The 14,797-nt window shown below is 39.0% G+C and overlaps 1 protein-coding gene across 1 annotated transcript; it reads left to right on the plus strand.

Moving 5' to 3' along the window:
* The first annotated feature begins 4,913 nt into the window (after positions 1-4,913).
* Positions 4,914-10,104, plus strand: tmx2b (thioredoxin-related transmembrane protein 2b). Its single transcript, XM_033622979.2, has 8 exons — positions 4,914-5,248; positions 6,331-6,391; positions 6,516-6,629; positions 7,463-7,539; positions 7,645-7,751; positions 7,848-7,913; positions 8,090-8,219; positions 8,453-10,104. Exons 1-8 carry the CDS (start codon positions 5,060-5,062, stop codon positions 8,630-8,632), a joined length of 924 nt encoding a protein of 307 aa, XP_033478870.1. The 5' UTR covers positions 4,914-5,059; the 3' UTR covers positions 8,633-10,104.
* Positions 10,105-14,797: the final 4,693 nt, after the last annotated feature.

Consider the following 14,797-nt stretch of genomic DNA (forward strand, 5'->3'; position numbering starts at 1 on the left):
ACTTGTTTACTTAACAAATAACTTTTTTTTAAAGCTATTAAAGGTGTATTTTATAAACCCAGATGTAAAGCATGCCCATATTTTAAAGATCAATTTGTCCACACATTGATTGCATCGAATGAACTTAGTCTAAGTTCAGCTTTATGTGGGGAATAATTTCATGTTTTTCTTACAAGACCAGAGTGTATCTTTAGTCTGAAGTGATTGCAAGTTTTAAATAAGAATAGACTGACAAGTATACAGGCTAAATAAAATGTTTTTTTTTTTTTGTTGAAAAAAAGTGATTTATTGTGTTAATAGCAACTGAAAAAGTACATATAATTTACAAGAAAATAAATGTACGATTACAGTTCAATAGGCTATGACCAAGCCGATTTATGTACTTAAACACAGACAAGAGTTGAGAAAGAGTGACTGTGTAAAAATTATGTCTGGCTTTGAAATAATCAATCATTTTATATGTGCACTATGCATACACTTGTGTTAAGCTGTGCTTGAAAGAAAATTATAGAAGCATGGCCATGTTTAATCAACAGGTTCATATTTTTTAAAGGTGTATTTTATAAACTCAGACATAAAGCATGCCTAAAAGGGTCACTTTTTCCTTAATTTGTGTGTGAAGAAATGAAGACTTTTGCCAGATCTGATGATGGCTATTTGAAATACAATTGTAAACACACTGATTACATCAATGAATTCCTTATTAAGTTCAACTTAATTTGGGGAATCTGAGGTGATTGCAAGTTTTAAATAAGTACAGACTGACAATAATAAAGGCTAAATAAAAATGTATTAAAAAAGGGATTTACTGTGTTAATAGCAACTGAAAAATTACATATAATATACAATAAATTAAATGTAAGACAACATTTCTCTAGGCTATGACCAAGCAGACTTATTTCTGTCATTTATAGCCCAAAGTAGCCTAATAACAATTGTGCTTAAACACAGACAAGAGTTGAGAAAGAGTGACTGTATATAAATTATGTCTTGTTTTGAAATAATCCATTTTATTGTGCATTATTTATACAGTTCTGTTTAGCTGTGTGTCAAAGAAAATTATAGAAGCATGGCCTTGTTTAGAGAACTATTTCATATTTTTTTTTAAAGCTATTAAGGGTGTATAAATAAACTCAGATGTGAAGGGTGCCTATATTTCAAAGATCAATGTGTCCACATATAAAAAAAGATCACATTTTCATTCATTTCTGTGTGAGTAAATGAAAGCTTTAGCCAAATTTGATGATGGCTATTTGAATTTTTAACTCGTGACATAAAGTAAAAAAAAAAAAAAAAAAGTGAACACATTGATTACATCTAATGAATTCAAATTATTCCCCGAATTAAGTTGAACTTGATAGTAAATTCATTATACTATCAAGTTCAACTTAATTCGGGGAATAATTTGATGTTTTTCTCACATCAGAGTATATTTTTAATCTGAGGTGAATGCAAGTTTTAAATGAGAACAGATTGACAGTTGTGCAGGCTAAACAAAAATGTATTTTAAAAAAAGTCTGCTTCATTGCATTGATAGCAACAGGAAAAGTACAAAGAGTATACAGTTAATTAAATATAGGACGATAATTTGATAGGCTTTGACCAAGCAGCCTTATTTCTGTCATTTATAGCCCAAAGTTGCCTTATAATAATTATACTTAAACACAGACAAGAGTTGAGTAGCAGTGGCTGTATGAAAATTATGTCTTGCTTTGAAATAAATATAAATAATATAATAATATTGTTCTGACCGAGTTCATTTATATTTAACGTTTCATCCCTGTAAGACTTTTATATCGAAGACAGAGTTGAACTTCCTGTATGTTTCACTCTAACTCTGTGGAACTTGACAACTGGCACACGGTTCTGATTGGCGCAGATGAGAGGAGTCAAACCCAAACAGCTGATCTGGAATCGGTTTCTTCGGTCTAACTTCAAGGCTGGAAGACCAGAGATTTATAACAAAAACCGATCCCAGACCAGTCACTGAGCCGGAAGTGGCGCACTGGCAGTGACACACATTTTGATTAAAATAAATAAATAAAAATTATATTTAAAACTATCATAACAATAATGATAACAATGATAATGTTGAAGCAGATACACTGTACTGATAACAATAACGAAACATAATTGAAGAAAATAATTTCAACATATAATAGGTGAAAAGAAAGGACAGATCATCTTCATGTGGTCCCCCTCCTCCTCCTCCTCCTCCTGCTGTGTGCTACTGACATGTTTTTTGCTGTGACGCTGGAGGAAGTGATGAAGGCACTCTGCACCATGATGTATACATCCATACCACACGGGCCCACAGCACTACACAGTGCAGCACACCAGCCTCTATTCAGCCTGGATGTACTCAAGCTCTCCTTTAACAATGGAGCAATGCTACTACACCATCAAATACATGCATGTTGCCATTTAATTTTAGCATATGAAAATATATATAGACCTAATATGTTTGATAAAATGCTGTAATATCAGGGGGAATGTAGTTATTATGGCATTTTATAATCCCATTAAACAAATTCCTGCCAAAATAATTAAGGGTTAAAAGTGATGTCAGTGTTGGTTGATTACATGGCTGCAAGTATGACATCATGGTTTGGTTTCATCTCAACGAGCAATAGATTAGATCACTCACAATACTGGGGGGAGGTGGCATCTACATATATATTTATATGTATACATATAAATATATATGTATACATATATGATGCACAGCATGGATTCCACCTGGCTGCTTATGACCAGATTTGGTCCCCACAATACTGACCCCATACGGCCTTGATATAGGTCATTGTGGGGCGCATAATAACTCAGAAGTGACAGATAACAGAAACATAGTGCACCATAAAGAAAACATACATGTTTAGGAACTAAAAGCTGATGTTGCTAAAGCTACCATGACTCCTTTTTGTTTTATATAGCCTGATAATTTAGATTTATGCCACCCATGTTTAATATGAACGTAAACATGGAGACATGGACAGACGTAGCTGCTAATTCAAAAGCTTAGACAAAAAAAAAACTACAAAAAGAAACCACCTTGTGATGGGATCATTCGATGTGGGACACAGCGATCTATGACTTAAAGGGAATGCTGACCAGAGGTGTATAGTAAGTCAGCCAAATGCCCCTTCACCTCTGTCCACAGACAGACGGACAGACGCATAAACACCTATCAGAATACTCAAAATGGCTTCTGTGGTAGTTAAAATAGGTGTCACCAGGACCACAAATTTGCTATGATGGGGCACACACACACACACACACACACAAAGACTCATGAGGTGAAAACAGCTGTCGTGACACTGTTCTTTGTGAAATCCACACATGTAGGCGATGACCTCATGAACTCAAAATCAACATAATATCCGGATGAATCACACAGGGTGATGTCACTACAAAGCAAACAGCAGAGATGTTCCTACTACATGATTGTGCTGCATTCAAGTGAGATGGGAAAAATGGGATAAGAAATAGATGCACTCCCACGTTGCGTTTGAAGTCACCCACACCTCATGATGGAGGTTTTCACTTGGTTTTACATCAAACTAAACATTCTTATGGAAAATACAGTCCAATTCCAACTTGAGACATGGGATCCCTAGTGACTGACGATATTGTTGTCTGAAGGCCAAAGACCTCACAGAACATATCTGCATATTGGGGTTCCTAAATAGCCTTGGAATGGCATGAATCAGGTATGACTGGAAAAGTAAGACTCTTTAATGAGCCCAGCTGTAATCCTGTGTGATGATGTTTGTCCTCATAGTAACCATTTCACTGTGGTGAAACCATTTGATGAGTAGGTACTGGAGTGGGTGTGGATGAGGGGCCCTAATTTGGAAAATTTGGCCCTTTTCCCCTTAATTCCTGAAGGCTGGCCTGAGTGCCTGTCTCTCAAAGGTGTCTAAAAGGACAGGTGTCTATGTTGAGTCCTCTTATACAATGTTAAAGTCTGTGTCAAAGGCATATATCTTTATAATCCTGATTTGTAAGACAGACCTATGGATTTGGGTTTTTATTATCTAATATGCTTAACCACATTTGCACTCTAATCTTTTTTCTCATCCTCTTATTTCTCTCCATGGGCCAGGGCGTAACATTTTCTCCAATATGCCGGGCTTTTAGGGGCCGTGTGTCATGGGGCATACTGGTAGCCAAAGTTTAAGAGAGTTATTGTCCTCTCTCGTGGTATTCATAGGACATCACATGATCACAGGATCTACACTCTCATGTTTAAAAACATAACTGTGAAGACAAAAGATGATGTCACCAGTGTAATGCAGGCAACATATACAGGTGAACTTCACTCCTACATTCATCACAGGTAGGCTAATTTTATCACAAATAAACCTGGTTATTATCTCTGATTAATTTTTCTCCGTTTCCCCCCAAATTAACTAAAATATACCTTACCTTAAATTAAATCTGTCCTCAAACCCTTGATGTCAAATTCTAATCACGCTTGCAATGGGGCAGGTATTTCATTATATCACAATTGACCAATCAGCAGCGACCTGTTCTCTGCGCTGACCAATCAGCGCCCGATATAGCACATTCGTCCTGATTGACCTCCGCACCTCTTTCCGCCCCTTTAAATCAGGTTTTCTATACAATTTAGCCGACCGCAAACTGCAAAGTCAAAGCAAGCTACCAAGAGTAATCACAGTTATACCGGATGTTATGTCATTCACCTTCACATTAAAAGCGTATGTATGTGAAGATGAGTGAGAAAACGCGCCCGTGGGTGTAAATAATTACAAAAATGTATCAGTTATGTATAGCTATATTGTATCCACTTCAAATACACTTAGACATACGATAAAACACATTTCAAAGTCACACGGTGCGGGCCATATAATCATAAATGTATTTTACTTTTAACATCTAAACCGGAAGTTGTATTTCCGGCTACTTTCACCCCGTCCAACGCTAAGCTAGCTAACGGTGAGCCATTCATAGCGAGCTAGCTGCCTCATCACTGGCTACCTCGGATCTTTCGAGGTTCATTACCGGTGTTAGTTGTAGTGCGACAGTTAAATAGAAAATGGCTCTGCTAACGCCGTTATTTGCTTTCTTGTACCACCTGCCGCAGGTGTACAAATGGTTGCTGAAGCCCTACTATGTAGCTTCTCTCTTCATGTCCATAGCCTTTCTAGCTGTCCGCAAGACGCCTGGCATCTGCGACCACCTTTCCACACAGCGAGAGGACGGCAACTCCTGCGACTTCGACTGGGTCCGTAGAAAATGCTAGAAAGTCACAAATTGCTGGTCAGGGGTTTTGTATCAATTAGCCAACGTTAGCTAGCTGGTCAGTGGATCGCTGGGCAGGATGACAGCAAAGGCTAGGTGACATTAGCTGCTCTTAGCTATAGGGAGGGAATGATAGGCCAAACCACGGCCAAGAAACTGTACATTTACACTGTTATGCTCATTGGCTGAGATAACAGATGTCAAAACGTAATTTAAAAGTCACTTTAATTAGCTAAGGTATTTATATTAAATACGGCACACTTGGACTCTAAAACCAGCGGTTATTTAAATACAGAAATAACTTAAGGCTAGTCACAGTAACGGTACGCCTTTTAGTATTAGCTAGCTAACGTTAGCGAAATTACTGACGTTCTCCATCGTCAATAAGCATCAGGAGTACAAGGAGACACAGCGCAGGAGAGTATAGGTATCAAGGTTTTCTTAAAAACAAAAGCCAAGTCGTGTATTTACTGTTTGCCGAATTTCACAGTGTATCCTCACTTAACTGTCAAAAGTCGGTTATCTTACTCTATAACAAGAGTCTGCCTTGACAAGCAAAATGTCTTAAAACTGATTTATAGATTAAGAGAGCATTGACCGGAAGGATATAACATGTTATGCTGCAGAAACCTGGGCTTGATATAGTATTGTGTCATTAACACTGTAGCTCATTGAAGGCCCAGGGAGATGCTTGTCTGTTATTGTTAGCACACCTGCTGCAACTCTGAAGGTCTCCCTTCAAACTTCCTGCATCCGTGCTCTGTTGAGTGTACTATAAGTTTGTATTAGGTGGGTTTTTTTTTCTTTAATGCCTGCAACTCACAGCTGGTTTAAATATATACAGCATTTTTCAGTATTAATATAATATATCAGCAAGGAGATATTGCCTCCAAGCTCCCTGTCACCAGACTCACACATTAGACAATTAAATACGCTGTCACAAAATGTAAAATTAATAGGTAGTCTGATATCATGGTGTCCTACAGTGACCTAAATGCTGTCAATATAAACAGACTGGTTAACGCGGCTGGCTGTAGTTAAGACAAGTCATGTTTGTGTTCTCAGAGGGAGGTGGAGATCCTCATGTTCCTCAGCGCCATCGTCATGATGAAGAACAGACGAGCGAGTGAGTAAATGTTGTGTTTTTGATTTGGTTCTGAATTAATTCCTGGGCAGAGCATGATTCTCTTATAGTCAGATATGTGTCCTTAATTAAACACATTTAATTTTTTTGCTTTTTTTTATGTCAGTAACTGTGGAGCAGCATGTGGGCAACATCATCCTGTTCAGCAAAGTGGCCAACGTCATCCTGTTCTTCAGACTGGACATCAGGATGGGACTGCTCTACCTGACACTTTGCATAGGTCAGTCCAACTTTTACACGCATACATCAGCTGTACACTTCTGTTTTCCTGTTGTTTGAATTCAAATGTCAAAAACTAGGGTCTGACGTGATTTGTTAGATGTGGATTAAAGTCTGGTGACATGATACGTACATTTTTCTTATTGTCAATAAATCCAATTGCCTCCAAAACCAAAATTTTGGTTTTGGAGGCAAAAACCAAAACCAAAAAGACCAAAACCAAAATTGACTGTTTCTACTTACAAGTATTGTGTGTGTATCAAAGCCTGAACAGAGTCCCGCATCAGGTCGGGTAGATGACCCACAAAAAAGAAGATTTGTGCGAGTTATTTAGTCTTAATTTTATTTCTAGGTAATTTCTGGGTAAAACAAATGAGAAAGTTTGGGACCCACCTGCCATGTTGGAATTGGTCGAACAGTAAATTAAGCACCACCCACCGGCTGGAGTAAACGTTATCATTTTACAGCTAAACAGTACACAAAAGATGTTTCTGTAAATATTTGAGGTGAGAAACAGGCAATGCAGTTACAGAATCTTGATTCATATTTGATCAGCGCTGCCTGGTTTGATAGTTTGACCACAGTTCATGAGCTGTAACTGACACACTTCTCAGATGCATTGAAGACTCCTCGGCTCTGATTGTTTTTTTTTCCTGTGACCTGTGGTAAATTCCAGCAAATGGTGTTAGAATGGAGGACTGGATTGGGAGGAGGACCCTGATATTTTTTCAAAGACTCATGTGCTTTAGTGTGGATGTAGTGATAGTTTTAGTAAATATTACTAAACTTTATTTTTATAGCAGTTACCAACCGTATCCTCCATTGTTATTTCAGTGTTTTTGATGACCTGTAAGCCTCCTCTTTACATGGGACCAGAGTACATCAAGTACTTCAGCGACAAAACCATTGACGTGAGTAATAATGGTAGAATATGCAGTAGCAGTTTGTCCATTACCAGGAAAAAATATCTGTACAATTTCTTTTTAATCATAAATCAAAACTGCTTGTGTGTCCAGGACGAGCTGGACAGAGACACTCGTGTGACGTGGATCGTTGAGTTTTTTGCCAACTGGTCTCCAGAGTGCCAGTCCTTCGCTTCTGTCTATGCTGATCTGTCCCTCAAGTAAGACTCCGTCAACCCACTCAGTAGAAGTAGAAAGTACACTCGGTGACATTAACAAAAGTAGTTTAAGTTTCTTTTTCGTTCTTGTGTTTTCAGGTATAACTGTTCTGGTCTCAAGTTTGGTAAAGTGGACATCGGACGTTACGGAGAGGTCTCCAAAAAGTAAGGAATTTTATTTCTTTTTGTAAATTCTCTTTTGTCTTTAAAGAGTAATTAATTTTCTGGGGTTTAATTACTCTTAAAGAAGTTTGTGTCATGCATTGATGGGCATTATTTTGTCAGTGACGACTGACTAGACATTTGAATATGTCTTGTATGGATTTAATTTTGCTCTGTAGGTATAAGGTGTCTACGTCCCCACTTTCCAAGCAGCTTCCCTCCTTAGTGCTGTTTCAGGGAGGGAAGGAGGTGATGCGGCGCCCTCAGGTAGACAAGAAGGGCAGAGCCGTATCCTGGAGCTTCACTGAGGTGAGACTGGATAGTGCACTGCAGATCTGTGACTGTTAATTAGAAAATACAGGGCTTATGTCGACAGTAATAGTTGCAGTTTACACCTTAATATCAGCTTTTCCCATCCCAAGCGTTTTCTCCTAAAGGTGTTGTGTTCATGCCAAATACTGAACAGATTAGATTTTTTAGCACTTAAAGGGTCATATTCAAATTAACTCCCGTCAATAACAGTCTCTGTCTCTCCCCACCAGGAGAACATCATCCGAGAGTTCAACCTGAATGAACTCTACCAGAAATCCAAGAAGCTCAACAAGACCAAAGGAGACAAGGTCAGCCAATCCCAGTTCCCACCAGTCCCCGAGGAGGACGAGCCCGAGCAGCAAGGAGCCGGCGCAGAGGAGGTGGAGTCTGAATCCAAGAAGGACAAATAAGATGGTTTGAATCACTCAGCTTTCACTCCTGGATGGAACTGGTGGGTCCAGGTCAGCTCCTCCTCCTCCTCCTCCTCCTCCTCCTCCTCCACCTCTTCTTCCCTCTCCTCTTCAAAGTGTTCAGTTTGTTCACTCGAACAGAACAGGGCTGGTGTTGCTGTGGATCATCGTGAGAATGAAACAACCTCAGTACGTCTGCCTCTCCCCAGCACCATTTAACACTAAACCCTGTTAAACCCAATAATTCAACACTGGGGCAGCTGCAGTGACCTCAGTCGGTTTCCCCTCTATAACAGAACAAAGAGAACAAGTGTAGACTTTAGCAGAGGAGCAAACTGGGATGCAGTAAACCAGCTTTTTGAGGAGGTTGTAATGCTAAAACCAGCCCAGTGTATCAGTGCAAGGCCTGGAAATGTGCTGTGCAGGGTTATTAGAGTCTACACTGCACATTTCTGATGGTTAAAGCTGTGAAGTCTGAGTGACTGCTAATCTAGGAGTCGGTTCCTACTAATGAACAGAAAGGGAGCAGTGAATGTGATGCCTCTTTGTTGTTTTAGATTTTTTATGCAACTAATTAAATTAAATTAGAGTAGATTAGATTTTTTAAAAATAATTCTATGAATAACTGTAAATTTATGTAAACTAAGTTATAACTCAGTGGCTGTTTTGACATAGAATTCCTTTGCAGTGTTAAACGGTACATTCAGATTCCTGGTAGTTTTGGTATGAGAGAGAAATACAATACAGGAGTGCTTGTTTAACATCAACGCATCTGCATGAGTCTACTGGTGTTACTCAAGTTTACCAATAGTTTGACAGCATCCCTGTGCATACCTATGGACCTGAACGTGTGCTCATGTACAGACCGAGCTCAAGTACGGTCATTCCATCAATTTCAGTTTATTTTACAGATTCCAGCTCTCCTTTGTGTTGTTGCTTTTTTTATTCAGTGTCTGTGCCTCTCAGAGAGAGATGAACATGACTGTCTTCAGCTCTCAGCAATGCCTTCATGGCTAACATGAGACACATTTTCTTCTTTCAAAACACTTCCAGATTTTGTTTCTTTGACTGTTCTTATGCTGAGACGAAGATAAAACAAGTTTTTTGTGGCATTTGGTTTAATTTTCCAGCATTATTTCCTGCTCGTTATGAACATTCCTGATCAGGATTTTGACCTTTTTTTTTTCCTTTGTAGTAGTTAACTGGTAAACATATGCACACATACTGTTTAATTTTGCTTTTTGAATACACTGTGAGTTTATTTCTTTAATGATTCTGTTATTACTAAAACTTGTTTTGTACTGTACACCCCTTGTGACATTGATTTGACCTTACGTTGCATTTTATTTGAGCTGCATTCCAAGGCTTGTATGTATATTTGCTCCTATACATGAACGGAGACGTCTGCTGAAAAGACTTCAAAGGTCAGGCCTGTTTTGTTATTCATGCAATAAAACAATGTGCATGAGGCATTTCAGTGCAGCTTTTTTTCCTTCAGATGAATAATAGTCACTCTTCTTCTTGGAAACCTTTAGTTGAGACTTGTTGTGCAAGTGTTTGTGTTTGTGTCTTTGGATTACTTTGTACTAGGGAGGTTACACTGATGTGGTTACACAGTGAACTGTATATACAGTGCACTCAAAGTATTTAGACCCCATGTTATGTTGCAGCCTTGTGCCAAAATCATTTAACTTTCCCTCACTCAGTATCCCATAATGACAAACCAAAACACAATTTTAAGAGACTGAAATATCACACTGACTTGAGTATTCTGGCCTCATCTTCATGGACACAGTTATTTTTTCTCAGTCTTTTTCTCCTCTTGACATTCGGACAAAATCAAACGTTCAATATTATCATAAGTTTCTAGTCTTGGCTCGTGCAAATAGTGAAGTTCAATGATATCAGTGTTATCAACCAATAGCTGAAGAATATGTGCAAATTCGATTGTACGTTTTTCCACATTGAGTCAGTCTACTACTCACTTTCATTACATGTGCATTTTGTTCATGATTTCCCACTAAAGTGGAAGCTGGTGAAGAAGCAGGTTATGTCATTCCCTGCCTTAGAAACCATTTTACAGTCTGAAGTCCTCAGCAGCAGGGTTCCACCCACATTGTTTTAAGATAGAAGCCTGCTAGATTTATTTTGTACTGAAGCTGAGGGTTGACATATTTTGCACAATGTTCAGTATCTCTAATATGACCACAGAAAGGATTCATCGTTATTTAAATTCCTCCTGACACCTCTCAGCCTTCATGTGCATCAACGTTGGGTGTGCAAGTCATCTACTTGGCCGGATTGGACCCTTTGGTGGGCCGTATGTTTGACACCCTTGCGTTAGGGAGTGAACATGGAGGGAGTTCTGTGGAGGCACAAGAATGCGACCAAGTGTTGGTTCTCTTGTACTGTGGGAAAGGAGGAGAAAGTGGAAGAGATGTGACATAAACAAGAGTCGGTGTTCAATTTCGTGTGTCTGATCCACCAACCAGCACTTATCTTAATGAGAAGACTTGGTAATGGTTTGCGTCTTAATTCCACTGGTCTCCTCCCACTAAAGTAGCACAGCTAACCAGCAGACATATTCTTTACAGATAGACTTGATGCCGCAGAATTCCCTCAGCATATGACGCCTTTTGTCTTGAACTTTTAATGTGATATTTCTTAGAGATAGTTTGTCGTAATCTCACAAGGAATCAAGTTGTAGTCTTGTAATTAGCGACCCTGCAAGATCTTCAGTCTTTGGAAAATCTTACACAGTAAAAACCCACATTGTCTTTATCTGTGAGAGACTTTAGTATTTTCAAAATCTGTAAGTGTATGGCAGGCATTACCTTCATCTGTCAGTGCACTGCTGTGTCATATTGGAAAACCCTTCAAAGTGAAAAAAGAAACTATGTTCCACCTCTTTGTTTTAAGTTTATTATCAATCTTCCAGTCCCGCACCACATCCATCCATCCATCCATCCATCCACATGCGCGCGCACATACATACACACAAACACACACACAATAAGCTGTACAGTACACATATTTGTCATGTCTCTGATTTCAATCTGTTCCCCTCTCCTAATCAAACACACAAGCAAAGAAGCCTGCCAAAGCTGTGCTTGCTAACCAACAGCCCACTGTCTTCATCTACCGTCCATTCAAACAAAGACATGTCCTCACATTACAGGATACTCTTCCTGTTTAGATCTCTCTGTGCTTCATTTATTTTACTATCACTGGTTCTATCATTTCCAACCATGAGTGATGTGGTCCTGTGTTTGTGTCTCAGACTGCATTAAGACAACATGGCCAAAAAGGTGACAAGTTAAAAGTCATACTTAGGCCCACTTGTGTCATTACAAAGTGATGACATAGTTGCAAAGCACTACATAACGTCACTAACCAACAACTGATAAACACGTTGTCCTTCAATGTGTTGCAACAGTTAGCTCGTTCCAGCTAACAGGTAGGAGCCATGAAACAAAATGGCTGGTGTAATTAGTTTCAAGGTGAGACTTAGGGCCCGCTCACACCTGCCTCGTTGGGTTCGGACTTTTGGGAATTTCAGTTTGATCTGAAATTACAGGTGTGAAACCTTCTTGACCAGGGTCCGGACCAAACAGCCAAACCTTGGTTCGACCAAGAGATGGTCTCAGTCTGGATCAAACTGAACTGTAGTTCGGTTTGTTTCTGGGGTCAAAACATTTTTTGGATGGTGGGGACGACTTTCTAAAGAGTTGGTTGGAAAAACTCACAAAAACTCAGACACCTTTAAATATTTTTTGAGGATGAAAGGGAGGGGATACGAGATCATGGATAGGCTTGTGTGCAAAGTAATCAATGTCAAGTATAGGGGGACGCAGCTCACATAGGACATAGGTATGTCATGAATAGTTGTTGCAATTTAAAACCAAATCTAACCGGATCAAACATATTCAGTTCAACAAAAACGCAAGCCTTGGCTCATACTTTCAGGCCCTTAGTGAACACCGTAGATTTTTTCCACAGCTGAATCCAGGTTTAACTGGTGCAACAAAGTGTTGGACTTGATCCCGTAAAGCTCTCAGATACATTTGATGCTCAAAGTGTTTTGAATTTGAATGTGAAATCTTCAGCAAGAAATGGACAGCTAATGTATAGCGGGGAAAGGAAGACTTGGTGCACTGTTTTACAAGTGTCCACTACATCATCATCAAAACTTCTTTTTAAACCATTTAATACATTTTCTCAAACGAGGAGCCTCATTTATGTTTTAGCGTAATCCTAAAACCATTTCCCAGGGAGCTAAAATAAAATTATTTGGAGACCAGAAGGAATTTTACACAAGTTAGTAGACGGAGTATTGGGATCACTGGCTTATTATTGAAGCCGTAACACTATCATAGAACAGAGATCATTTCCATGTGGAGTTTGTTTAAGTAACTGACTGAAAACTGAAGATCTTAAAAATAAGGCGTCTGGTCTGAGAGTTTGTAACTGAACTGTGGAGCTTCAAGCAAAATCAATCTGAAGGGCTGCTTTAATCTTTTTAACATGGTTTTAAATCCTAATCCCTCCTTCGCATCAATATTTAAAAACGTTCCATTTATCAATAGCTATATTTCCATAAAAATTCATATAAAACAATTTCAAATTAAATAGGTGACATTAAAAAAAAAAAAAAAAACACTTTCATTTTCAAGGCAATTGCTCGAGGAATGAATTTTCTAGAAAAGCCGACTTTGTCTTAAAGACCCCATTAACGACAAAAGGCCAAAACATGATTTCCTTGTTCACTTTAGTTTCCTCACTTCCTGTTTTGTTCAAACAGACGACATGGTCCACAGCCAAACACAGTGGCCTATAGTGGCTAGTAGTAATAGTAGTGCATGCTGCAGTCCAGTATGAACGCCACTTAAAAAAAGAAAAGGAAAAAAAAAAATCCACATTTAAAATCACATCATCCTGTACAAACATGGAATCATATTCACATCTAGGAAAAAAAAACAATAAATGAATCAAAGAAAACAGGGAATCAGCATTTTTTTTCCCTCAATGTCACATTTTTCATCCCTCCATTAAAAGGCAAGTCAATTCACACAGCGACGTCCATCGAAAAGTTCATGTGTGTTCCTTCCAGCCACTGGTAGATTGTCACAAGTCCAGAATAGATCCTAATAATTGCTTGAGTGTTGGCTGACTGGAAGGCTGTGAGACGACGGCCTCGAGGAGAGTGACAGCAGGTTGCAGGTATTCTGCCTGGGCTGCGTTACTGACTCCGTGCATCACACAAACACCACCTGTGTTCTTGGTCCACTGACTCCCTCCATTTGGTGGATGCTGTTATTTAAAGTAGGGTTTAACTGACAACTGGGGTCATAATTTGTACTAAAGGAATACTCCACCTACAAAATAATCATTTGTATACCAATTACTCATTGCGTTGAATTTGTGAAGAAAACTTTTTCTAGCACGTCTTAGTCGTGAACGGAGAATCCAAAAAAGACAAACACTCTTTACGACTTGAAGTAAATAGGAATTGCGTTTTACAGCAAAACTATATAAAACATCGGTTTACAAACTCTCACACAACTCGTGTAGTATAATCCAAGTCTCGCTGATCCAGTTGTGTGCTCAGAACTTCCTGAACACATGCTTTTTTTTGCTAAAAATGTTACACAACGCCAACAAGTAGTGTGCCCTGAGCGCGCCTGAGCATTGAGTGCATATGAGCTTCATCAAGTAGAATTCAAACATGTGTCCAGGCACACTACTCAGCTACTACTGTGTTTTAAACCATAATGTTTTAGCATGGAGCAATGGATGTGATCAGGAAGTACTGAGCATACAAATGGATGAATGAGACTTGGATTATACTGCACGAGTTGTGTGAGAGTTTGTAAAGAAGTGTATTGATACAGGTTGGCTGTTCAGGTGCTGCGTCGAACCATCGTAGTGACGAGGGAGCTGAGCCGAAAGGTAAGGTTAGGCTCTCAATTTACCGGTCCATCTATGTTCCAACCATCACCTATGGTCAAGAGTTCTGGTTAGTGACTGATAGAATGAGATGGATATATGTGACTGAAATGAGTTTCTGTGTAAGGTGTCTGGGTTCAGCATAAGAGATATGGTAAGGAGTTCGGACATCCAGAGGGAGCTCAGAGTACAGCCGCTGCTTCTTCATGTCGAAATGAG

This window comes from Epinephelus lanceolatus, chromosome 3, assembly GCF_041903045.1.
Source record: "Epinephelus lanceolatus isolate andai-2023 chromosome 3, ASM4190304v1, whole genome shotgun sequence".
Classification (NCBI taxonomy): domain Eukaryota; kingdom Metazoa; phylum Chordata; class Actinopteri; order Perciformes; family Serranidae; genus Epinephelus; species Epinephelus lanceolatus.

Bases quoted from the DNA above. Each gene is read 5' to 3' on its own strand.
- tmx2b (XM_033622979.2), top strand. From the start codon at position 5,060: ATGGCTCTGCTAACGCCGTTATTTGCTTTCTTGTACCACCTGCCGCAG. The intron at 6,630-7,462 runs GTCAGTCCAACT...TTGTTATTTCAG, and splicing joins CTACCTGACACTTTGCATAG to TGTTTTTGATGACCTGTAAG. The intron at 7,752-7,847 runs GTAAGACTCCGT...TTGTGTTTTCAG, and splicing joins TATGCTGATCTGTCCCTCAA to GTATAACTGTTCTGGTCTCA.